We start from the raw sequence: 13,779 nt of genomic DNA, 5'->3' as shown, positions 1-13,779 counted from the left end.
TTTCTTTAGAGAAGCTGCGCCATATTTACAGAAATATGATGGCACTGTTTGTATGAGGTTTTTTTCTCTCCATTGTATATGTCCAAATTGATTTATTTCTGATTTGACAAATGCTGCTATAATACTGATTACTAGAATATAATCTTGTGGGTTTTAGTTTTATTTTTTTTGGTGGGGGGATTTCCCTTCACGACGGATCCCCAGTGAGGTAAAGTAAGCAGCCTTTTACTTCAATATCAAAAAGGTACTTATCTTCACCTGACAGTTGCTCTGCTGTTTCACTTATTACAAGCTTTGTCAAGGGTAAAAAAGTAAATTAAAAAAGTCTCCTTTTATTCCCACTGCAGCCTCTGCAAAAATACAGACTGTTACCAATGCATCAACCGGCTACTAAATTTAATGCTTACAGATGCATCCCTTGTGGAAAGGGATGCATATGTGAGCGTTAAATGTAGTAGCCGTTTGATGCATTGGTAACAGTCGTACCTTTTTGATATTAAGTCTTATTACACATTTTGATGCAGCTTTGAGAGTAAATTTTGAACCAGTGATGATGATCATACCCCAGTAAAAACATCAGGAAAATTTGGGTGTTTGAGGTTCTATACTCTTAAGAATGTGTTTTTGATCAGCCTACTTGACATCTTGACTCAGGGTTGCATTTGTGTTATATTAAATACAACTAACATTGAAAGAAAAGAGAAGAAAATAATATATTCTATATAAGAAAAAGAACGGATGACATAGTGGGCACATAAAGCTCAAGCTGATCATTGCAAAAGCTTCAAGTGTTGTCGCTGAGGTTCATTAAAGATTTAATTAGAATAAATTACATGCATACTTGGATATAGCTGTGGTAACTTACCGACAGGTCTGCCTGTTTTTTTTCATTTTTTTTAATGGCACATACATTTTAAGTATGTTACACACATAAAATATCAGTCCCATAGAAAAAGAGTCCCTCACCACTGATGTCTGCCCTCCGCAATGACCCCTGACATACGCAGCACCAAGAGCCACTGTCCCCCCCCCCCCCCCCACTCAGAACCCAAAATAAATGGCAGGAGGGATGCCCAATCTCTCCTGCCATGCAGAACACCCCCATGGCATGGCCCCCCCTCCCTCATCTCCACCCCCCCAAATGGTAGGAGGGATGCCCCCCATCACAAACCCCCCCAAAATAGAAGGGATGCCTACTCCCTTCTGCCACCTGATGCCCCCCACCATCTCCGAGACTCCCCTCCTACATTTTAAAACATTGGAAGCAGGAAGCCTGCTCTCAAACTCCTGCTTTGGGATGATGATGATGGGCCTTCCCCTCCCCGGTGCATCATGTGATGCATGGGGAGGGGCCAAATGCCCTGATTGGTTCAGATGCCTAAGGCCCCTCCCAAGGGGTTGGGCCATAGGTGTCTGAATTAATCAGGCCTTAGGCACTTCCCTCTGTATCCAGGATACTGAGGGAAGAGCCATCAAGGCTTTTTCAGTCTGTTGCACCTGTAGTAATGCTTCCTTTTCGGGAGCACTCTTGTCATGGATTTGTTCAGGTATGTTGCTTGGCTTTGGGACTTAACTGGATAGGTTTACTAGCACTCAGGCTAAGGGAGTGGAGCATGTGCTCAGAAAAGTTGTGGATTTCTGCAACTCCCAGACTGTAGGTTGGGATTGAACACCTAGTGTATGGAATCCTCCAGGGACTAACAGAAAGAAGATTATCAAAGGTATAAATCTAATATTCCATTCTAATGGGTCTCTAAGAAGATTGTAAACACTGCAAAATATTTTATTTACATTTGCTATACCATCTTTACTGGTATTACAGGCCAAGGCAATTTACAGTTAAAAAATGAAAATACACATCCATCACAACCAATAAAACATATAAGTAAGTTTACACTAAAATAAATAGATTTAATTTCTCTCTTCAGGGAAAATCCCAAGTATCTAACCCGATGCCTTTTCATAAGCCTGTTAGAACAGTAAAGTTTTGAGCTGAGTTTTAAAATCTTGATAACAAAATAATCTTCAAATAAAACTAGGGAAATTATTTAGCACGTTTGATTTAGAGAATGACACAGGGACAAATTTTTCCTAGCCCCCGCAGGAGCTCATTTTCCCTCCCGTCCCCACGAGTTCTTTTCCTGTCCCTGCCCCATTTCTGCAAGCTCCGACTTCATCTGCACAAGCCTCAAAACACTTTAAAATCATGTGATCAAGGCTTGTGTGGTTAAGTCAGAGCTTACAGGAATGGGGATGGGATGGGAAAAAATTTGGCCCTATGTCATTCTCTACTCTGATTTGTACTCCACTTCTAATCAGATTGCATCGATTGCTGATGTGTCTATCTTTTCTTCAAATTAAGCGTGTTTGTGTTTGGAGTTCTTCATGGGTTACTTCCAGGTTATATGTCATCTTTATTCCAAGTTTCAAAAGGGGACATAGGTGCTTATGTAATGAACACCATTTATATATGTTTCCCCTCGATAAAAGGAATCAAATCTAAAAAAGAAAGCTACACACTATGGCTCTGACAGATCATTGCAGGTTTAGATTGGAAGTCTCTTCCATTAGAAATTAGACTGGAAACAAATTACGAGATTTAAAAATAAACTGAAAACTTATTATTTAAAAAAATTTCTTATTTAGAACCACTAAGATTTAAATTGCAATCAATTATACAGACGTTCTTAATTGTTTCCTAGTTATTCTTAGTTACCGTATATACTAGTTTTCTTTTCATCGTTAACTGCATTGAACTGGTATTTTGAAACCTGTGCTTTATATAATGACTGTTTATTAGCATGTAGGTTAAACAGAAATCATATAATTAAATCCCATCCTTCATATATAAATGCTTCTGGTGCTAATGTAGAGCCTGCTCAGAAACATTTATATATACTGTAGACTATAATATCTTGTATTTCATAGGGAGTATATGCCCACCCTGGAAGAGTTCTTTGAAGAGGCTATTGAGCAGGCTGTTCCTGAAAACATGGTTGAAAGTGAATACAAGTAAGTGTGCATATGGGATTTTCTTATTCATTACTTTCTCTGTATAAAGTTGGAAAAAATACAACAGCAAAAAGAAAATGCTGTAAAGATACTAGCAGATGCTTTTAGCTGAAGCTTAGGGGCTTCATGGCATTGCTGAATGTTAGTGACTTTTATTGTGATAAGAATAGCCTTACTGGGTCAGACCAATGGTCCATCAGGCCCAGTAGCCCATTCTCATAGTGGCCAATCCAAGTCACTAGTACCTGGTCAAAACCCAAGGAGTAGCAACATTACATGCTACCAGAGCAACATTACATGATCCAGAGCAAGCAATAACAGATTATGGACTTTTCCTCCAGGAAATTGTCCAAACCTTTCTTAAAACTAGCTACGTTATCTGCTCTTACTCTGTCAATGCATTCCAGAGCCTTAACTATTCTATGAGTGAAAACATATTTCTTCCTTTTGGTTTTAAAAGTATATCCCTGTAACTTCTTTGAGTGTCCCCTAGTCGTTGTATTTTTTGACAGAGTGAAAAATCAATCCACTTGTACCCATTCTACTTCACTCAGGATTTTGTAGACTTCAGTCATATCTCCTCTCAGCCATCTCTTTTCCATGCTGAAGAGCCCTAACCTGTTTAGTCTTTCCTCATATGAGATGAGTTCCATCCCCTTTATCATCTTGGTCACTCTTCTTTGAACTTTTTCTAGTGCCATTATATCTTTCTTGAGATAAGGAGACCAGTATTGAATGCAGTACTCTAGGTGTACCATGGAGCAATACAGGGGCATTATAACATTCTTAGTCTTGTTAACCATCCCTTTTTTAATAATTCCTAGCATCCTGTTTGGTTTTTTTATGGCCGCCACCGCAAGTTGGATGGAAGGTTTCATCATATTGTCTATGATGACACCTAGATACTTTTCTTGGGTGCTAACCCCTAAGGTGGACCCTAGCATCCGGTAACTGTAATTTGGGTTATTCTTCCCAGTATGCATCATTTTGCTCTCACAAAACAGTCACAAAAGAAATTCAAAGAGGAGTAAGGGTGATCAAAGCAATAAGCCATGAAATATTAAGCCACAGTTTTTTAGTGAATTCAACACAAATACATGTTACCAAGCTCCAAAAAAGGAACCTCAACATGCTATTTGACTTTCCATGCTCCTGTGACACTAGAGGTTGATACTTTATTACATTAGTGGCCTTGTGAAAAATTCAGATGCAGTTTTAGTTTAGAACTCCAGATGAAGGCCAACTGCATAATACAAATCTCATGAATAAATAAATTGTTTGTGTTATGCCTCTGAGAGCCAGATTTAAAGACAGTAGGTAAAGACTGTGATAAATTAATTCTAGTGTTATAGGCACATCATTCTTGAACATGTAGATTATGTTATTACTGATAGCGAGATCTAATATAGAGAGCCTCATTTACATTTTTTTCTGCTCTGCCTCCCATCACGCTGGGCTGTCCTATAATTCCTGTTTTACTGTTTATATGTGAGATAGTAGTAGCCTGTCCTGCGCGTAATTATTTTTCTTTAATTTGGGGGTTTTTATGTTATCCGGTTGTGAGGCTTTTTAGTGTTGCAGAGGCTTCCAGTCTCGGGACATCTTTGGCTGCTATAGAACCCAGGCTCTGAGGGCAGAAGTCTATAGCCAATTGGCAGCCTGCTTTGCAGCTAGCTTGCATTAACAGTCTGGGAGCTCAGGGACCATTCCCTTGGGAGCAGGGCTTGTTCCAAGTTTTGTTCACAGAGAGCTTAACCACAGGCTGAGTGAGTGCCCTCATAGTGTTTTTTATCCAGGATCAGGTGCAGACTGCGTTCCTCCCCATGACTTCGCACATGAGTTTCTGTGAGAGTTAGATTTTGGTCCAGCAGGTAGGACTAATGAGGAGTCTGAAGATGCAAGCTATCCAGGTTTCCAGGCTTGTCTTAGGCAGTGGCTCTCTAGCTGCTGTTCAGCCTTAGCAGCTCCCAGCACCTGCATGGCACAATGAGTACCAAGTGTACCAAGGCGTTGGCAACTATCACTTCAGACCACTAGATGCTGGATATTGTTCAGAAGGGGTACAAACTTAAATTCTTTTGTCCCCTTCCAGACCTCTTTGTGGATTCTCCTGTGGGAAAGTCAGAGAAAACGGTCAGAGTCCGAGCAACAGTAAAGAAGGCTACTAGTTTAGCAGCCATAGAAGTCATCCCAGACGCAGAGTGAAACGGGCAGATAGTCCTTATACTTTATTGTGCCCAAAAGAGACTCAGGAGACTGGAGACCAATCCTGGATCTGAAGTCAGGCAATGCTGCCCTCAAAATACCATGCTTCTGCCTGTAAAAGGTGAGGTCGGTCATTACCTCTTTAGCACCGAGAGAATTTCTTGCCTCACTGGATTTGACAGAGGCCTATCTACATATCCACATTTTTCCAGATCACAGGATCTTGAGGGGTCCATGTTCTATAGCAGCACATCCAGTTCTTATCCCCTCCATTTGGGCTGGCCACAGTACCACGCACCTTCACCAAGGTGATGGTCATAGTAGCCGTGCACCTCTGCAAGGAGAGGGATACAAGTGCATTAATACCTGGACTGTTGACTGATATGAGCTCTGAAGGAAGGACAGCAGTGCAGCACGTAATCCAACTTATGCAAGGCTGGGTCATAAACTTCCAAAAAAGCCACCTGGAGCACACACAGTTCCTGGAGTATCTGGGTGTCCGTTTTCAACACAAATGACAATGATATTTTTCTCTTGGAAGCCCGCAGAGCAAAGCTCAAGTGTCAGATCAGGGAGTTTCGGTACAGGCCAGCACTGACAGATTGGCATTACTTGCAGGTGCTGGGGGTCAATGGTGGCAATTATAGATGTGATTTTGTGTACTCTCCAGCATGCTCTTATCCTGCAGACAGATGCATTGTAGATGCCCCTGACTTGGACAACAAAGGTGTGTCGCAGTTTGAACTGGTGGCTGGAACCACAGTCTCTATCCTGGGGAGTGCCGCTTCACATCTCCACTTGGATGATTCCAATGATGGATGCCAGGCCTTACAGCTGGGGAGCTCATTGTAAGGGTTGCCTGGTGCAGGAGCATTGGTCCCCCCTCACAGAGTAAATGGTCCATCAACTGGTTAGAGCTGTGAGCGTTTGGAAGCTCACTGCAGAACAAGGTGGTATGAGTTTTTTCAGACAATGCAACAGCGTTAGCCTATGTCAATCAGCAGGGAGGCACTAAGAGTGCTCCTCTGCAGTTGGAGGCCCAAATGCTATTTCAGTGGGCAGAGGTCCACCTGTTGGTGCTTTCAGTGTCACACGTAATGGAAGTGGACAACATGCAAGTGGATTTTCTCAGCCAACAAATTGTGGATCCCAAAGAATGGACTCTATCTCAGGAAGTGTTCTACAGCATTGTGAGTTGGTGGGAGTGCCCAAAGTTCGATCTGATGGCATCAGCCAACAATAAGAAAACGGCACAGTTTTTCAGTCAAAGATGCGAGCCAGGAAGCGCTGGTCTGGACATTCTGGTGCAGCCATGGCCACAGGCAGGGCTCCTATATGTGTTCCCTCTGAGGCCCATGATAGGCAGAGTCCTGCAAAGAAAAGTATCATATCCTAGGCTGGTAGTTCTCGTTGCACCGGAATGGCCGTGGCATCTGTGGTATGCAGATCTGGTCTGTTTAAAGATGGACCAGGGTCTCAGATTACCCTTTCGTCAGGGGGTTACTCTCAGATGGCCCAATTGCCCTGTAGGCTCTTGAGCACTCAGTCCTAGTGCGCAAAGGGTATTTGGAAGTAGTGAACTGTTTCTAGGGCTGGTGTGCACAGAGGAGTAAAGTACCGGTATTGCTGGTCCTAGTTTTCCTTCAAGAAGGGTTGGAGAAATGCCTAGTGGTCGGCTCCCTCAAAGTACAAATAGAGGATCTCTCGTGCTTCAGATCCCAGTCAAATAAAAGGACATTCTTGTACAATCCCACTCTATTCATAGACTAATGGGTTATTTTTGCATACTCGCCAGAGCTTGTAGTAAGCCTGATTACATAGTCTTGAGCCCCTCCCTTCTTGCCTCAGGACTGCCCCCAGGAATACAGTTTCGTTCCTACAAGCCAGACTGTAGGAGCTTGTCTTCTCTGCTCGTGTTTAGGGACAGCTCTGGCTGCAGGAGATCATAGACTTTGGGGAAAGTCTTTTTCCATGGGGATGGCTGCCTGGCAGTGCACCCACTGGACAGTTTGCACTTTCAGATCAGTGGTCAGGGACTGTTCCCCTGGGGAGCTGGCTCACGCCAGGTTTGTCCGCTAGTGGGTTTAAGGGCAGGCTGCATGACTCCATGGAGGTGTGTCCGGGATCAGGGCTACCTGCGCCTCTCTGCCAGGTCATGCGTGTGGTGTGTTCTGGTGGCAGAGGTTCCTAGCTGCAGGACTTGGGCAGTCAGAAGACCAGCAGTCCAGTTTGCAAGGCTTGTTGAGGCAGAGGATCTCCCTGTAAGCTGATTTTAGCTTTTTTCTGCAACTTTCCAGCACCCAGCATGTTTCACAGTACAGACCTGTCACAGCTATTGGGGGGGGGGGGGGGGGGTTAAAGAGATTTTTGAGCTGTTTGGGAGTTAGCCCTGGTTCTCCCCACCCCTAAAATAGCCAGTTTAGGGGGGGGTTCCTATGCTTTTCCTGAGCTAATTTCTGTTAAAAATTGCACATTGGCCATTTTGGATTTAAGTTATTTTTGCTTCTACAAGCTTTGTTTTTGCAAGAAAACCACCCAGATAGAATTCCCAAGGCAGGATACTTCAGATTCATGCCTTGTTTGCAGTGGATGGCTGTCTGGCGAGCGGCTGTGTTCCATGTGCTCTGCAGCGGGGGTAGAATTTCATTGGCCCAAATACCCTTGACTTCTGAAGTGGGTCTTGCCGCTGTTCCTGCCTGTGCACGGGAAAATGTCAAAAACAGGCCCCAAGGAGTGCGCAGTTGCTGCCCCAGCAAAACGCAAATGTGATTCAGCAGCCAAATCCCACAAGCCCTCCAAGAAAGGTCTGCAGGAGGCGGCTTCTGCCCGGGATGATGAGTTTTCTCCAAAATTTATTAACATGATGTATTGGACTTATTTGGCAAAGAAATTGATGCCAGCCGCCTCTCCGCAAGGATCCTTGCTGGCTGTGGGGACCTGTCCTTCCCAGGGCACGGGGATTCTTCCCTGCTTCCCCACTTTGGTCTCAGTTAGTGTGCCAGCTGTATCCATGGTTGACCCAGATGTCCTAACCATGCCTTTAATTACGTAGGCGGGCACCAATACAACTGGTGCATTAAAGAGAAGGCAGAGCCTTTCTCTGTTATGATTTCCATGGTGTTAGCCTTCCTCCAGGATGGCCTTGACAAGGAGCTTACAGTGGTGTCCTTCAGAAACCAAGTGGCAGAACTCTCTTCTTTCAGGAGAGCGTAAGGCGTCGTTGGCATCTCAGCCAGATTCCTAAAGGGAGCGCTGCAGCTCAGGCCACCGGTAAAACACCTGTTTCCCTCATGGAACCTTAACATGGTTTTGCAAGACCTCAGTCAGGCTCCTTACAAGATGCTGAAGGAAGCATTCTTGATAGATCTGACACTTAAGATGGTTTTCTAGTGGCCATTATTTCAGCAAGAAGATTCTCGGAGCTTTAGGCTCTTTCTTGCAGAGAGTGTTTCCTCAAGTTCACAGAGACCGGAGTTTTTTTGTGCACAATACCATCATTTTTGCCGAAGGTTGTTTTGGCTTTCCATGTCAATCAGGAGGTCAGATTGCTGGAGTTCCAGCCTTTAGGTTCAAGGATTTGGAAAAAGTTGGCTGTGAGTAGAGTGCTTCTGTGATATCTCGAAGTCACCAATGGGTTCAGGTTATCTGACCATCTTTTTGTGCTCACTGGTCAGGCTAGATGTGGTGCTTTATTTTCCAAGGCCACAATTTCTAGATGGATCATTTTGTCTTGGTGGGCGGAAGCTTGTGCGGTCTCTCCCTAGGAGATTTGTAAAGCAACAACTTGGTCTACTCTACATACATTTTCCAAGTTTTATAGTGTGGATGTGACGGCAAGGAAAAACTCCTCAGTGTTACAGTCTGGCGCAGTGGTCCCACCTTAGATTTCCAGGACTGCTTTTGTGCGTCCCTTCCATCCAGAATGACACACCTATTGCACTCAAAAAAGAGATTAGGTTCTTAGCTAATATATTTTCTAGTAGATAGCTGTGCCATTCTGGAACCCCACCCTGCTAGTTATCTCCTGCACCTGCCTACTATCTCAATCTTAACGTTGAGTCCAAACTGAAATTTGGATGTCAAACCTTAAGGGTATAAAGAATATTTTATTGCTATAAAACATTGGAGGTAATTATTGATTTCCATAAATGTTTCTGTTTGGCATGCTTCAAGACTAAAATAACACCCCTCCCCCAGGATTTATAGACAGATTACTCATCCCACACTGTCCATCTAGAACACCCCAATCCAGTAACCAACATCTCCTTAATATCCCTTCTCTACGTCATCTTTTTTATGACACCACTAGAAAGAGGATCTGTTCAGTTACCGCCTCTACACTTTGGAACTCTCTACCTCCACACACCTATTGAAAAATTCAAAATAAATCTAAAAACCTCCCTATTTAAGGATGCTTACGATAAGTAATCTTCAGACCTTTGAAAGAAGGAATAGCTACTGCATTGACCTTCATTGTTCTTCTCTCCTATTGCAAATTGTATTTCTCCCCCTATCCCTCTTACTTCAATGCGTCATTTAAGACAGTTGTCTAATTATGTCTCCCCAGAGATTTTACTCTTTATAATTTTGTACACTGCTTAAACAACTTTTTAAGTGGTATATCAAATTTTAAATAAACTTGGAAACTTTAACATGTTTGTTATAATTTCAGAGCTGAGCAGAATTGTAGTCAGGGAGTTTCCTCGTACCCTTCTTTCACATGTGTTTTATATGGGGTATCTCCTGCTTTGGTACAAACTGAAGAGGGTAGCAGAGCCTTCTAGTGAAGGAGGAATTCAAAAGCTAGAGTGGATTAGTATGGGGATATTACCCATCCGTCTTTAATAACACATCTTTCTACTAGAAAAGATATTAGCAAGGTAAGAACCTATTCTCTTTTTTTTCCAGGGTGGTGAATAATTCAAATTATGGCTGGCGAGCACTGAGACTCTTAGCACGCAGAAGTCCCCACTTCTTTCAGCCAACTAATCAGCAATTCCGAAGTTTGCCAGAATATCTAGAAAATATGGTCATCAAGTTGGCCAAAGAGTTGCCTGTAAGTAAATTTGTTTTTTAATTCTTGAGAAGTACTTGAAAAGTTCATCATTCAAAAGTTAATTCTTGAAAATGCTCACTGGTTGTACAAAAAAAATAGCTGGAATGAGTAGAAATACCAGATTGCCCTGACTGGATAATACCCCACAACCCTAGCTCAATAGTCCAATGTTCTGGAAATTTTTGACCACAGCCAGCACCACATGCCTAACAGGAACTTATGAAGACCAACAAGAGAGCAGAAGCCCCAAGCTCAAGCTGAATCTGAGCGGCAGACTGGGAATTGGTAGAAATTCACTCATCAGTAAAAGGGAGCTGTGATATGATGGCTTGCAGTGCTGTCACCCATTGCTGAATGCATAGGCAGTAGAACACTTGTTTTCTTTGGGGGGGCCCAAAAGCTTCCTCTAGATCCTGCCTCAGACCTTCCCAAGCTCCACCCTAGACCTGTCCAATTTCCTCCCCAGACCCCATCCCCATAATAATAGTATTAATTGTAAATGCCATTTTTTCCATTCATTTTTCCATTCATTAACAATATCTTATTATCCCAGGACAAGCAGGCAGCATATTCTTGACTGATGGGTGACGGCACCGACGGAGCCCCGGTACGGACAATTTTAGAGTGATTGCACTCTAAGAACTTGGAAAGTTCTAGTAGACCGCACCACGCACGCGCGAGTGCCTTCCTGCCCGACAGTGGCGCGCGGTCCCCAGTTTCTTAGTTTCCGCGGAGCTAAGAAGACGCATTTTCAACGGCTGTTGAAACCTTTTTTCTCTTTTCGCCTTCCCGCTCGCGTAAACCGTTTTGGAAATATATATATTTCCCCTTTTTTCTTTTTCTTATTTTCTCTAAAAAAAAAAAAAAACAACTTTTCTTTTTTTCTTCTTTTTTCGGGTTCGCCCCGGCGGGGCCTGCTGCCACCATCGAGGCCTCGGCCTTCGATTTGGCAGAAGCCGTCTTTACGTTCATGCCCCCCCAACCCGGATTTAAGAAGTGCCAGCGGTGCGCGAGACCCATTTCTCTCACTGACCCGCACAACTGGTGTTTACAGTGCCTGGTCCTGACCATCGAGCGTCCACCTGCACCCGCTGTGCCACTCTCAAAAAGAGAACCTTAAAAAACTGCCAGATCCAGCAGCGGTTATTGTTTGGTACCGATATGTCGGATTCGGCGGCACCGGCTCCGACTTCGGCACCGACCCAGTCGGCACCTACCTCATCGACACCGCGCGATACTGCGCCGGCGTCGCATCCCTCAGGTAAGCCGGCTAAGAAGCCTTCCCCGCTTGAGCGTCCTCCGGTCTCAGTAGCAGCGAGCCCAGTCCTGCCGACCTCGAGGCGCCCGCGGAAGCGCTCCACTCCGATTGAGGTCAGCCCCTCGACCTCGGGTTCCTCTTCGGAGTGTAGAGCGGCACCGAAGGTACCGCAGAAGAAAAAGGCGGTACCGGTGCCTTCCCTGGATGAGCGAATTGCTGCCATCCTGCAGGCTCAGCTCAAGGAGCAGTTACAGCAGCTCCTTCCTGCTCTTTTGCAACCGAGCCTTCCAGTCCCGGTCCGGTCTGAGCCACCGGTACCGACAGTGGAACAGCCTCTTTTATTGGCATCCATTCTGTCGGTACCGGTGCATTCGGCTTCATCAGTATCCATGCCGACATTAGCGCCGGAACCTAGGTCTTTACACCAGTCTGTGCAAACTTCAGCACCGATACAGCCTATCACATCTCCCGGTACCGTTTCCCAGAGGTCGGGTAAGTCGATTCGCAAAACTCGACACCTAGAACCCTCCACACCGGAATCCCGGGACCGCAGCTTTCAAGTAAGGGACCCTGATCTGTGGGGTGACTCAGAGGAGTCTCTTCTTTCTGAGGGGGAGTGTTCATCGGGGGATGAGGATCCTTCTCTTTTAGATCCATCCTCTAAGCCTGATACAACCTCTTTCACCTCTTTTCTTAAAGAGATGTGTGACTCCCTCTCTATTCCCTTGGAGGCTGAATCCAAAAAATCCAAAGCATTCCTCGATGTGTTGGATTTTGACCAGCCTCCAAGGGAATTTCTGAAATTGCCTCTCCATGATATACTACGAGAGACTTTCTACAAAAATCTGGAGACACCTTTGACTGTCCCAGGAGCTCCCCACAAACTGGACTCCTTATATAAGGTCATACCTATTCCGGGCTTTGACAAGCCACAGCTCCCTCATGAATCTCTTTTGGTGGAGTCCACTTTAAAGAAATCCACAGGAGCTAGTGTATACGCCTCTGTCCCTCCTGGCAGAGAAGGTAAGGCCATGGATAAGTTTGGCAAAAGATTATATCAGAATGCGATGCTGGCTAATAGATCAGGGAATTATGCTTTCCACTTTTCATTCTACCTTAAGCATCTCATTCAGAATTTGTCCACCTTTGAAAAATACCTCCCTGACCGAAAAAGACCTGCTTTTCGCCAAACTTCTTCATCGCTCTTACAACTTCGTAAGTTCATGGTCAGGTCGATCTATGACACCTTTGAGCTGACCTCTAGAGCCACGGCTATGTCAGTGGCCATGCGTCAACTGGCTTGGCTCAGAGTTTCAGAACTTGATGTTAATCATCAAGATCGACTGGCTATTGCACCTTGCCTGGGGGATGAGCTGTTTGGGGAATCCATGGACTCCACTATCCAAAAGCTCTCGGCTCATGAAACTAGGTGGGATACTCTCCTCAAAACAAAAAAGAACACCCCACCCACCAGGCCCTTCCGCCAACAATCGGTCTACCAACGTCGATTTGTGGCTCGTCCTCTGCCACCGGCTCCTCAACAACCCAGGCGTCAGAGGCAACAACAGAGGCAAAATGCTAGACCAGCTCAGCAGCAACAGCAAGTGAAGCCTCCTCCTCCACAAAAATCCTCACAACCCTTTTGACTTGATTCTCCAGGACATAGCCAGTATCCCACCATCTACTCATCTTCTGCTGCCCATAGGAGGACGTCTTACTCATTTCATAAGCCGTTGGGAAACCATCACCTCGGATCAGTGGGTCCTAAACATCATCCGCCACGGCTACTCTCTCAACTTTCAGACTCTTCTTACCCACGGTCTACCAAAAGAGTCTGCTTTGAACACTCCTCAGTCTTCCCTCCTTCTTCAAGAGGTTCAATCCCTCCTCCTTCTGAACGCCATAGAGGAGGTTCCTCTAGATCAGCAGGGACAGGGATTCTACTCTCGTTATTTTCTAGTCCCCAAAAAAACAGGAGATCTCAGACCCATCCTAGATCTTCGCGATCTCAACAAATGCTTGGTCAAAGAGAAATTCAGAATGCTTTCTCTGGCCACTCTTTACCCTCTTCTCACTCAGGGTGACTGGCTATGCTCCCTCGATCTCAAAGAGGCATATACTCACATACCGGTCAATCTGGCCTCCAGACAGTACCTCCGCTTCATGATCCATCATTGTCATTACCAATACAAGGTGCTGCCCTTCGGTCTTGCCTCCTCTCCAAGAGTATTCACCAAATGTCTGATTG

At 44.8% G+C, this 13,779-nt stretch overlaps 1 protein-coding gene across 3 annotated transcripts in view; it reads left to right on the top strand.

The window, feature by feature from the left end:
* The window catches only part of THOC1 (THO complex 1), a 245,576-nt gene that overhangs the window by 181,453 nt on the left and 50,344 nt on the right, over positions 1-13,779 (top strand). For all 3 annotated transcript variants that reach the window (XM_033933936.1, XM_033933935.1, XM_033933934.1), the window contains 2 exons: positions 2,929-3,012; positions 10,126-10,273. In XM_033933936.1, the coding sequence (XP_033789827.1) occupies positions 2,929-3,012; positions 10,126-10,273 (232 nt within the window). The remainder of the gene's footprint in view (positions 1-2,928; positions 3,013-10,125; positions 10,274-13,779) is intronic.

The sequence above is a fragment of the Geotrypetes seraphini genome, chromosome 2, assembly GCF_902459505.1.
Source record: "Geotrypetes seraphini chromosome 2, aGeoSer1.1, whole genome shotgun sequence".
In the NCBI taxonomy this organism is placed as follows: Eukaryota; Metazoa; Chordata; class Amphibia; order Gymnophiona; family Dermophiidae; genus Geotrypetes; species Geotrypetes seraphini.
This window is presented reverse-complemented; position numbering and strand designations above follow the sequence as displayed.